Source organism: Tyto alba, unplaced genomic scaffold, assembly GCF_018691265.1.
Source record: "Tyto alba isolate M040663 unplaced genomic scaffold, T.alba_DEE_v4.0 Super-Scaffold_38, whole genome shotgun sequence".
Taxonomy (NCBI): Eukaryota; Metazoa; Chordata; class Aves; order Strigiformes; family Tytonidae; genus Tyto; species Tyto alba.
The window spans coordinates 15,527,244-15,540,548 of NW_024881313.1; the positions used below are offsets into that span (position 1 = coordinate 15,527,244).

Sequence of the window (13,305 nt, forward strand, 5' to 3'; positions counted from 1 at the left end):
GCAATCCTGAAAGGATGTTTGGGATAAAGAAACAAGGCTTTTTATAAAATTTTCTAGGAATATGTGAGTGAGTTACACTAGTAATGGTGTGTCTCACTGTTCAGGTGATTCCCATTCCCTCATTGGTGTTCCTTGCTAATCCACTCTAATTTACAGAACAAAAGAGGAACCGTGAAGAAAAATCTAACCTTCTCTCTTCAGGTGTCTGCAAAGACTTATTCCCTCCTTTATTCTAACTGAAGCACATGTGTGTCCACTACAAACCTCATCTGCCTAGTTACCATTCAAAGTAAATCTCTTCATGTACGCTTGTCTGGAAGTCTTCCATAGAATTGTAGTTTAAGTGGCTAATAGCTACCTCTTGGTAAAATGTCAGTTCATAGTAATTTACCAAATGTAAACTGCCCTGTTGAACTTCTGTAATGCATGTGTAATGCCATAGTGAGCAATGTGTGGATTTTGCCCTAACTGAAACAGAAAATTTAGACTTTCATATTCAATCTAACCCCTCATAGTAATGGTGCCCTAATTCCTGACAGAGACAACACAATGTCCAAGTGCTACAGCTGCAATATTTAATTAATCTGTAATAACTGATGGATATAATCTTGTTTTTACTGATTTATCTGTGTTTCCTTATATTTGTGTCATTCATTACATTGTTATGTTTTCATTTATCATTACATGAGTAGTAAAAATAGTCTAAAATGCAGTATTGAAGTAGATATAACAGTTTAAGAGCATAGGCAATGCAAGATATACCAGCAGAGCTAATAACTCTCTAAGCAGACCAACTGATGTATCTGTAAATTTTAGCCAAGACCTCAGACACACAAAGCCTTCTTCAGAGACCATCATGCATGCCCCAGAGCTTGTCTCTTTTAGGTCATTTAAATGCCCTGTTAGATACAACCCTTCCAGATCAGTGGTGACATATTCTGACTTCAAATCATAATCAAGATTTCTATTAATTATTATCAAAGCTGCTATAAAATTAGAACAAGACTCAAGAAAAAAAGTAGGAGCTTTTCAACACAGGATCATTTTTGTCAGGGCAGAAATGAAACATACATCCAGCTGTAGCATGGGCTATTCTACTGCCAAATGGGAACAAAATGCTTTAAATGTGTGTCATATGCATTTGATTTATAACAATCCACTCACATGATTTTTCACACTTTATATGATTTATATAAAAACAGTGACATAATAAGAAAGTATAATATTTTTATTGGTTTCTTGCCCACCCCATAAAATATTCACTTGCTTCAAATAATCTATAGGAATGTATGGTTACAAAAAAAGGACCTGTGGGAGTTTGCCTGGGAAAGGATCAAATGGAAAACTGAGAGGAAATTGGCCACAAATAAATATTAAATAACTATTTTTCTTTCCAGTATAAGCTGCAGCCAAACCAAAAATTTTAACAAAAATCTCAATATATGGAATCAAAAAACTATTGATCCAAGAGGGAAGAATCTCACGTATGAGGTTGCATTCATTCAATTAGATGAAGACTCTTCCAATGTGATACAGAAAGAATTTGGATATTGGAGAAAGGAACACCCTTACATTCAACCTGTATCCTGCAGTTTTTCTTGCTTCTCTGTAACTCTTCATGTAGGTTTCCAAAGTCCATCCAGATCTGCCTTGTCATTATATTCTTGTTCCACTGAACTCAAATACTTGTTAGAATATTTTTAAATGCATTGACAGGCATGTAACTGTACATAAGACTGAGGCTATACGTACAGTACAGTCAGAATACCAGTCCAGTGAAAGTCATAAGGCAACCATGGAGGAGGCTTTTTCCTTAACTCACAGAATTTTGACTGAAGCTTTGTAATGCATTTCAGTTTATTTATCAGTGTTTATGTAGTTCTACCCCTCACAATTCTCATTGTAAATGATACTAATGTTAGGCACAAATATTATTTTGCAGGTGATGTGGACTGTGAAAACTTTTTTCTCTGAAAAAAAAAGAATTATAGATACAGTTTCATTCCAACATCTGCTTTAATTTTTCAGGTTTTGCAAAAGATTATAATCTGACATAAATATATGCAACTCCTTTGTAGTCTACAGCACGGTGGTATTCATCCCAAGCTTCTGGATGTGTTCAAGCTGCAGTGTCACCAAGATTAGATAATTGCATACTTGCTAATTTTGCAAGCACTGCTGCAAAGCCCTCCAAAAATCTCAAGCATTTTCAAAAAGACCTTTCACAGCTGTGCCTAAAAGGCTAAAATTATACTGTGCTATTATATGAGATGCTAAGCCACAGCTTCACAGTGTAGTGAAATGGCAAGGAAGTGTTCTACTTTGAGGAATGTTCAGTGATGAACTTGGCATTCCTGCAGTGTGATTGCTTTCATCAATCGCATGGTAGACCACTAGCCAAAGCTGCTTCATTTAATCTCATTATTCAAGCACTCTTAGAATAGAAGGAGTGCTTTGCTATAGATTTTTCTTCTCTGCTTTGTTACAAAGCCTTCTACTTCTTTGTTCTATAGCTTGAAAATATTTGGTTTCAGCATAACTTTTACTGGCATTTGTACATTTTTTTAAAATATTGCCGGTTTTATCTTGTTATCCATCACTGAAAGCAGAGCTAGTAAAATCTTGAACGATACTTCAGAAATGTAAGGTTTGTATTTAACATTAGCATTACAAATCTGATTGTAAAACCAAACAAAAATAAAGCCTTCAGCATCAGATATGAACAATATGATATTCCAGTTATATCCTGGGCTGCATCAAGAGAAGTGTGGCCAGCAGGCTGAGGGAGGTGATTCTCTCCCTTTACTCTGTTTTTGTGAGACCCTACCTGGAGTGTTGTGTCCAGCTCTGGGATCCACAGTACAAGAAAGACATGGACCTGTTACGTCGTGTCCAAAGGAGGGCCACAAAGATGATCAAAGGACTGGAACACCTCTTCTACGAAGAAAGGCTGGGAGAGTTGAGATTGTTCACCCTAGAGAACAGAAGGCTCCAGGGAGACCTTACTGTGGCCTTTCAGTACTTAAAGAGGGCTTGTAAGAAAGATGGAGAAAGACTTTTTTACTGGGGCCTGTAGTGACAGGACAAGGAGCAACAGTTTTAAACTGAAAGGGGTTGGATTTAGATAGAACATAAGAAAGACATTTTTAACCATGAGAGAGTTGAAACACTGGAACAGGCTGCCCAGAAGCTGTGGATGCCCCATCACTGGAAGTGGTCAAGACCAGGTTGGACAGGGTTTTGAGCAACCTAGTCTAACGGAAGATGTCCCTGCCTGTGGAAGGGGGTTTAGACTAGATGGTCTTTAAAGACCAACCCAAACCATTATGTGATACTTGAAGGGTGCTGAGAGCCTGACTTAATTCTTATGTGAACCATTATTGTTTTGTTACAGTGAGATTATTTTAAGAGCTTATCCTTTGAATAGTGATTGAAGAGGATGAACTCATTTTCCAGAAACACAGTGTGATCTGCTCTCTGTACTGAACTATGGCTCAAGTACAAATGTAATTGCATGTGTTGTTGCTTCTCTCACTGCGAAAGCAGCAAAATAGATTCTCTTTTAATTTCAATTCCACAACAGCTTAGACTCATCTATATCAGGGCAGATGTGCTGTTGTTACTTGCCATCTCCTCCGAACTAAGTATTTCTACCCTGGTTCCTTTTACCACTGCTTGTATCACCAGAGTCTGTGGTAAGTTCAGAGAGTTGCAGAGGCAGAAAACCTTGTCACTCATGCACTCCAGGGCTCAATTCCTACTGAGGTAGCTGTCTAGGCCATGTCTTCACAACACGAACATGAAGGAGGGCTGGAAATATGTGTCTGATGCCACAGTACACCAAAAAGCAATAGGCATGTTATTTATTGCATCAGTAAATTCTTATTATTGGTATTTAAAAATGAATTATACATTTTTTTTTTTAAAACAAAATGTTTTTTCCTGGAATAACTTCACATCCAGCTTAAACAAGACACACATTCATATAAGATTACAAAATAGGGTCACATACACATTGTTCAGACAACTATTCCTGGGTAAAACAGAATGATTTTACCAATTTCAGAGAAATGCATATTGCACAGGTACAGGGAGTCCTGTAGAGGCTAAACTCCAGAATTGCTTGGAATGCCTTTCTTGAAATATTCCTGTTAACACTTTGGCTAAAATACTTCGTCTTTTACACTTCCCTAGAGTACATTTGAAAAAGGTAAAAACTAAAGCTTTTGGAAGAAATCCCACAGTACAGTTTTTGTAAATATTTCAAACTTTGGCTACCAACAAATCCTCTGAAATATTTTGCTCGTGCCTTCCTGAAATTTTCCTTGCTTTTAAACATCATGAAACCCTTGGCCAACAGTCAAGAGGGGGATGAGGGATGGCTTCGTAAATAGTGAAAAAGTAGCAATTTTCTTGGTTACTACCATGTGCTAGGCATCACCTCCCAATAACAGCCGTTAGAGGATGCAGAAATACCATACCCAGATCTACGTATAATACAAATTGATTCATTTAACTTCAGGGACCTAGAAATGAGGTGCCAGTGCTCATCTAGCTACCTCAGCTCTCCTCCTAGGTGATGGAAACATCCCAAGGGCCCTTCACCCCAGGTGCCCCTGGTTGGTGGAAGGAGTCAGCTCTTCTAACTCCTTTAATGCTTTACTGTCTTCTATGTCATAAAAAGATTCAGTCTTTCCTGAACACCTTGTGAATAATTTGGCTTATATATTATTAAAGTCACAGGTAAATGATTATAATTCAAAGCACATTTCTTGTAATTTTTGTTCTTTCAAAGTATACCTATCTCTGTTGTATTACCCAGTCTAACAACAACCATCTTCAGTTTTCTCTATAGTGTGTATGATCACATGTATACGTAGTGTGGGGGCTTTTCAAAACTTTGTGATTACCTTAAAAGTAAACACAGTCACATTTGTAGCTACTTTCTGCTTCTTTCTATTTCTGTCCATCTTAGTGGAAAGGATTTGGTTAAAGAGAAGCCTGGGGTAAAATATCCCCTTCTTGTTTGCTGGTTTTCAGTGGGAAAATGAAACATCAAACATTGCAGCTCCCGTGTAATCCAGATGAACTGATAAAGTAAATTTATTTGGTCACTTGGTCTGTGTAGCTCTGAAACTGCCTATTTGCCATGACTAATAGTTTCAGTTTGTTAACAGCGCACACTCCGCTCTGCCAGACACAGTTTACCATCTCCACCAGGCAAGCTAATGGAAATTAATGGTGATCTGCTTGAGTAACAACTGAGTAGTCATCACACAACTGAGCACTTGGCTCCCTGATAGTGAAATTATCTCCAAGAGTAGAAAAAGGAAGGAAATATGATCCAGTAAGTGACCTAGATACGTGCAATTTTCATGTAGCAATGCTTTTAGGTGCCTGACACCTGAAATTGAGAATCTGGAACCTGTATTGCTCAGGAGATGTTCATATGAAAACTTCAGGAGGGTTAAACAAAAGATCAAGGAACTGTATAAAGGTAACCAACAGGGAATACAATAGTGCAAGACACTAGATAGGTCTTCTGCCTTGCCTCATCTTTCTGGACACTTGACTAGATGCTGTAGGGAGGTATATCTCTTCACCTGAGAGTGTCACCAACTTTCTGGCACATTAGGAAGAAGTGAGCAGAGATCATCACTTCCCTTGGAAATGTGGTTGCCAAAAGATCCTGGTGCGGGTTAAACTATTTGCAGACCATTGTAGGCTAATGGCTAGAACGCGTGCTTGGGAAATAGGAGAGGCTGGCTCTATTCCCTTCTCACGCGTGGGGATCACACCCATGGCATTTCCTCTGCCTGAAGGGGCTATAGCTACAGTGATGATCTGTGCAGGACCTGGGATTATAGAAGTGTGGTGTACAGCTCACTCCTGGCCCAAAGCAGCAGCCTAAATTAGGAACCCAGGGGTAGAGTGTCCAGCTGGGAGTGAGGGCACAATTTTAATACTTGCCCCCATACTATCTGCACGTTTGGCAATGCAAACAGACCTGCAACCTCCTCCTTGGGTCCAAATTCCCTAAATGCTCAGCTGCAAGGTCTGGATTTTCCAAGTTTCTGGGGGTTTCCAACTGAGAAAAAGGTATTTTTGCATCACACTTCTGTACTTAGTCACATCCCCCACAAGTCCTGTTTTGTGCCGTTAAAACAAATTCTCCCTCTAAAGGCATTTCAGCACTATTGTGAAAGATAACACTGCAGAATTATCAGAGCAGAATAATTAAATGAGAAGTTTTTTCCAGTTCTTCCTCCAAAAAGGCCTTTCTTCATTTTTGTTTCTTCAGGTTTCGGCAAAAAAATGTTGCTCTACTCCCCACTTTTGAATCTTCCTCCTCATACTCTCCTTTCTGACTAAATTTGACACCCCTTGTTGGCCTTGTGCAAATGACTACGCAGCGGGGGTTGTCCCACGTTTGGGACCCAATGGTAATTGTAATTGAAGCCCTGTACAGCTTAGTACTACAGCCGAAAGAGATGTCATTACTAAGTAGGCTGCTGTGCTCATCCTCAAATGAGCTTCAGGGCTGATCCCAAGGTGTCAATGGTATTACTATAATAGCTGAAGCAGGAACAATATCTTAGCACATAATGAGCTATGCTACATTTACGAAGAAAGAAAGAACAATATTGTAGTTTAAAAAACAGACAGGGGTGTTATACATAACTATTATAAGCAACAGCATATGAAGAACTAAGAATTAATACAATCATGGAAATGTACTGGCCTTTAGCAATGTGCTTATTATTAGTCACTAAATATGGATGTTCTAAAATTGAAATGCACGAAGCACATTGTATTATCTTTACATCGGGCAAAGACATTGCTGGACTTAGGGAAAAAGGGTAAATAGTATAGAAACAGTAATCAGGACATCACCTAAAACCTGCTTGAGAGCTTCAGCAAATGAAACAAATTTTGGAGTCATTGTAAACTGTATTAAATCCCTGTAATAATCATTCTTCTATTAGCTCCAATGATCCCAAGAACTATCAGTACATTATCTATAATTCCTGTTTTTTATCATAATAAGCATAATCTCAGGAAAACCTCATTCATACCTTGAAACATCTGCAGTGAAGAGCCATCTAAAATACCTATGCATAAAACAGCTTGAAAGATCAGAATTTATTGTTCCTCCATCCATAATGGTAAAAAACATGTATTCCATTTTAAAAGTGTGTGGCTAAAAGTGTGATACTAATTTCCTGACCTGCTTCATAGTGTGGCCCTATAGTGTAGCTATATATATATATATATATATATATATATAGTGTATATATGTATATTAGTATATATATATAGTGTGTATATATGTGTATAGTATAGTATACAAGTCAGGTGTTAATAAGCAGCCAGAAGGCGGCAAGAAGAAATGCATTTCATGGATCCTGTCATGAAAGCCAATGTGTGGCTGAGTAATGGCATGAGTATGTGCTGGGGACCAGTCTCATTTCTGATTTCTCCCCGTGTTTCTGGTAGCACAGCTCCAGTGCAACTGTGCTCTCCATGAGGCTGCTCTGGACTGTCCAGCCTCCCTTCAGCTGCAAGCAGGCTGTCCGTGGGCAGTAGTGTCTGATGTGTAAAAAAGTTCTAGCACAAAAGACCCAAAAACTAGGGCACTTGAGTGTACTGCTTTGCACATCCCAGCTTGTCTGTCATGTCACACCTGAATCTGGATCATTGGAGAAGGGGGCAAAGCCATGGAGATTCTGGTCTGTTCCTCCATCCAGAGGTTGACAGGGTCCATCTCTTGGGGCTCCCCTTTATGTGAGTCTTTCTGCCTCCACATTGTTTCTTCCCTGCCCATTGACCAGCACTTTTTACCTGCATGTACCTTTTTATTTCAATGCGATCACCCTCCTTTATCCAACACTGATGCTAACTCAAGTGTGCTGTTATGGACTATTCTTATGGTTAAAGTAGAGAAAAGCCACTTAGTCAGATGCTTTATACTTGGATTGTTAAAATATTGTTGTTCAACAGTTGTTGAAATTGTTGTCACTGGAAAAGACTTCTATGAAAGAGGAAGAAGAAAGAGGTGCTGGACTTTATGTAGCATGTCAGCCATTCCTGTGGTTAGAACTGGCTAGAAGAAGACTAGAAATATCAAGACTATGTAAGATTTACTGTGGGAAATAATTCTTACTCATTTACTCATATGTAGTATCATATGGCACTGTCATCACAGTTAACAGGGGGGAAAATAATGTGTTAAAGATTTTACAGATGGCTTTATTTTAATTAGGAGAGATGGGAGCAAGATACGTTTTAAATAGATCTTTCAGTACATAATAACAAATGTTCACTAAATCTCATGAGGATAAGTTTTACCTGCAGCTACAGCTATAACACAGCATAGTGCTGCAAGCAGTCCCAGCACAAAGTACAAGTAGACATATCGCAGATAACTTCAATTGCTATTGATTTTGCTTATGCTTTCTGGATCACGATAATGTGTTGATCTCTGTGCCATTTGTGGAAAGTGATGTGTATTTTAAAACTGTCAACAGTTTATAAGACTAAGTCCTTCCTTCACCTGCTTTTTACCAAATCCTTACAGATGCAGCAGAATTAATGAGGCTAGCAAGAAGAATTAGAGGCACCTATCAAGCTGGCTTTATACCACACTACAGAACACTTCCCAGTACAGTGTGTAACTGTATGAACACCATATTTGTGCGTATTCATGTTTGCTCATTGCACAGCTGACCAAGACCTATTCTTTATATCTTCACGAATCTTTTTGGCAGTTTTGAACCAATACACACTGGAGTGAATAGTCTGGAGAAGATGCAGACAATTCCAGGCATTTTCCCCTGATCTATCTGTCCAATTCCTGCTTCAACTGAGTTGTCTACAGTTGCCAATCAAATGCAAATATGTGGCCAACAACATAATTACATATTATTTCTGTGTCATTTGCCTGTCCCAATACTTCTGTCACATCAGAATGATTCTGGCAAGGCTCAGACAGTAATAAGTCTACTTCTTATTAGAGGCAAATCCTCTCAACTATCTTTTCCATCACTTTGTATTTTAGGTAATCTCAGTGACACATGACTGCAACGCTCCCATTTGGATCTAGTAGGAGATTACATCCACATATGCTATGTTGAAGTGGAAGTCCCACACCTTTATTATATTCTGACATTACATATTTCTGCTTTAGATGAGAACAGTTACAACTGATCTCATATTTTCCTTCCCTTCTGAAAATGGGTGATCTTCCACACCATTTCAATGAGAAAAGCTGTGACAGTGCTATTGCAGAGATAAATGTTACACAAATGATTGTGTTGCTCACTACATGTCAAGTAGACTGAGAATCTAAATCCATATGCCTTTTTTCTATTAAATTTCTGGTTTTCAGATACGTAGGGTGCTCACAGGATTGTTTGCCCAGGTAGGAAACATATCACTCTTCATTTTCAAGCTGTCTGAAAAATAAAGGGATGTGGGTGCTCACTGTCTTACTGTGGCTGAAGGTGATATATAGGCATGTTGTTCAGCCCATATACCACTAACAGTCCATGAGATATCAGAAGACATTATGTCTTGACAAAAGCCACGTTCCTCTCTAATGCTCAAGTTTCATTTTTATAAAACTAAAAACAGTGTGTTAATGCAAAGAGCTTTGCTTTCTTGAACTCCTACAACTGTGAAGCAGTATGATGATACATGGTGGCCCCTGGATAGTTTTCCGGGAAAGGCCAGATGGGTGTTGATTTAGGAAAAAAAAAGAAAACCAAAAAGCTGCCAATCCAGTTCCCTCCAAGCCTGTGCAGTCCTGTTCATGCTCTGCCTCTCCAGTACTTTGTGCAGCTGAAGCAGTCATTCTCAATGGCCTAAGGGTTGCAGTGCCACATGTCCTAAAAAAACAAGGAAATTATCTTGACAAGTAAAGTCTAATACTGCTTTTGTTTTTGTTGTTTAATTCCCAGAAGGGTCAGCTACAACGTGTCTCTCCAGGAAGACTCCACAATGAAAACAACAACCCCCAGTTGCTTCTTATTGATCATCCTTCTAACTGTAAGTACAAGGAAACTGAACTGCTCATGACACCTGCCAAATTTAAACTTGTAGTGATATTCAGAAAAATGAATACTGTTATATTTGTTATACTGCACAAGTGAAGGAATGAGTTCCCTTACTGATAAATTTCAAAATAAGGTTAATAAAGTTTCTAAATAAGATATCTCATAAAAGTCTAAACTTGAAACCATTGTTTCTTGGTGAGACAGAACTACAAGTCTGAAGAAGGTAATGCATGTGATTTTTCATTTCTGTGTTTTACAGGCTACAACATATCAGTGACATGGAAAGTTATGTGTTTGAAAACCTCCTTAATGTTTTTGTGTGATACTTAGACTGACTTCAGTAATTGTGGATTTGCACTGTTTACGGTTACTCTCCTATTAGGAAAGCAACTGAAATGGAAGATAGCAGTATAAAGTTTAGTTATTCAGTTAAAATGTTATTTTCAATGTTTCATATCAATATTATAGTTATTCCAATGCAGGCAACATGGCTGAGTAACTGTTTTCCTAAATATGTAGTAAATTAATTTCTACCTGACTAAATACCTCTCATTAAAGTTGAATGCTTTCTCTTATTTCTACTTGTGAAACCTCAAATTATTAGCAATTATCATAAAATCGTAGACATTACAGGAGTCAGAAATGAGACTACTACCCAGAGCCTCAGTTACAGAACGGTCAGAAAATGTCTGAAGGATGTTACTGGGAACAAGCACCTCTTTACCTTGGTGTGATATGAATAACTTGTGTGTTGGATGCCACCTTATTCCCCATCCAACTGTTTGCATTTGTGTTCTTGAAGAAAGCTTTGATACTTATTCTTCTTGTGTTTTGTTGGTTAGCTCCTCATGCCCCTCTGTTTCTCATCTTCTCTTCCAACACCTGAATGTGGAACATTTGTGCATGTCTCCCCATCAACTCCCATCCTTTCTGGCTATAAATTGTAGAAAGATAGAAGACATGCCGGTGAACAGTAGAGACTGGTCTCCCTGGTTTGTTTGTTGGGTTTTGTCCCTCCTCTTCTCTCAGCCTCACATAACTTGCCTGTAGTGCTGTTTGCCGCTTAAATGTATATGGATAAAAAGGAGGGAAGGAAAGTAGAGAACAGTAAGAGATTTATGGATAGAAGAAGTAGAATAATTAAATGAGATCATGGAGGACCCATGAGAACAACAAGAAACACGTACTTTGGTAAAATACTGAATTCATAGTTTGGGATTAAGACCCTCAAACAAAGAACTGGAGAGCTGGAGAAAGCATGAAAGACAGTTAATACATTTCTGCTAACTTGGTCTCAAAATAATTTGTCCAGAATTAGTTAATGATTTGAGGAATCATCCCTGCACTTGGCAGAATTTTTCTGCCTTGAGGTGTACTGGAGTATTCTGGTGTTTGTGAGCAAGTTTGTGTACGTGCAAGGGATGCACATAGCAATGCACTGTCTGGGAAATCACCCATGGTCAGTGATCTCTCTAACAAAACAGTCTGACAGAGACCAGCTTTTTTCTGGGTTTGAATCCCAGCCGGTCTGCATAACCTGACAGAAGCCTTGGCAAAAAACCAAGGATTCTTCCTATAACAAGCCAATGCTGACTGAAGGAACAGTTCCAGATTATATTTCTTCCTCAGTCAAGTGACAGGACTGAAAATATTCTGATAACTAAAACTGTCAAAAGCATTTCTGAGCATCTGAGGTGCTCTGACCTATTGCATGGATTTGTAGGTCAACCCTGAAGGACTGGGCCAGCCCTTGCCCTATTGTCCACAAATCTTTTAAATCTCTCACCCATGGTATCATGTGTGCAACGTTAGTTCTGCATTCATTCCTGCAGTACTCTGGGACTGGGACTAGGATTTCTTTAAGAAACTGCAGAGTTAGACCTGCATCCCTTTCCTAACAGATATCTTTGCACCAGAGGGCTCTCCAACCTCTGGATCACTTAAGCACAAGTTTCCTTACATTTTCACTGTTCCAGTCTCTATATTCCTTCCTTCCCCACAGCAGTGGCCTTACTGTGATCTACTTAGACACCTCCTAGATTAATTTATCTTCTGGTAAGGGAGAAGATACAGTCATACAGTCATAGAAGTAGACCGTGAACAAGGTTTGTTTCCTTGATAACATTTAACAGAACACTGTTGTTAAATCAAATATGAAAAATATTTGGTGTCAGTCATTTTTCCAAAAATTTCCCCACCTGTAGCTGGTAAAAAACATGTTTTTTTACATTTTGTTTGTGGTCTGTAGCAAGAAAAGGGTGTCTTTCTTTCTCTTCCAAAAAGACTGTTCCCACTCTGTCAGTTTTAATCACCTCTTGGTTCCTAGAGCCGTGAGCCCTTGGGACTTACATGTCTGTCACTGTCTGAGGTTGAGGTATAGTAATTAAAGTGATTTGTGACACAGAGGTGATCTCCCATTCCTGTTCTCTTCCCACCCCACAAGCCATTCTACAGATCTTTCTTCTTTGATGTGTTTGATGATTTACTGTCATCCTCTCATCTGTGTCCTGCATTCCCAGCTGGTGTCTGCAAGCTGTTGCAAAGCAACATAACCTTTTGAGGTCCTTGCTTTCTCCTCTGGGCCCCAGGCTCTCTGATTATGCCATTGTCCCACTGTAGGTGTCAGTCCCCCTGCAGTGAGCACCATTGTTGAGAAGGGCATGCTTTTTACCTGAAATCTCTTTTCTTTGGGTAACTGTGATTCTCTAACACACTCTCAGTGTTGGAGCACTCTCTGTTCTGTATACAGTGTCAGTGCCGTGCGGAAGACTTCCTCAGATTCATCCCATATCTCTCCTTGAATGTTTAGTCATAGACTGTAGTTACATGATGTCCATAGACACGCCCTCCCCACAGCCTCCTTTAGACTTGTCACCAAGGGGTTTTGGTACCTTCTGATAGAAACCATCTCTCTTACGTATGTCATTTTTTGCATAGCATAAATAGCACTTTATTCTTCTGTGTACAGGGCCATAATAATTTGCCTTTGCCAAACAAAAAATAAAGCACCAGTTGCTCCAAAACCTAATTCAGAAATAAAACTAACTCCTTATTGTCTTCCTCTTTGACAGCTTCCCTGTCATATATGATGCATAATAATGCATCACCAGATAGTCCTCTATAATTCAAAGTGAATTTCAATGAATTTAACTGTTTGTTATTTCTTAGTTCAGTTTATTCCCAGTGCTCTTTAGTTTTTGGTAATTACTGAGAGCCACAGTGTGTGACTGAGTTCTGTTTCCTCAAGTAT

General features: G+C 38.9%; 1 protein-coding gene across 2 annotated transcripts in view; it reads left to right on the forward strand.

Moving 5' to 3' along the window:
- The window catches only part of CALCR (calcitonin receptor), a 170,952-nt gene that overhangs the window by 89,826 nt on the left and 67,821 nt on the right, over positions 1-13,305 (forward strand). For both annotated transcript variants that reach the window (XM_042802259.1, XM_042802260.1), the window contains exon 2: positions 9,960-10,047. In XM_042802259.1, coding sequence (XP_042658193.1) covers positions 10,000-10,047 — 48 coding nt within the window. In that variant the 5' untranslated portion in view covers positions 9,960-9,999. The remainder of the gene's footprint in view (positions 1-9,959; positions 10,048-13,305) is intronic.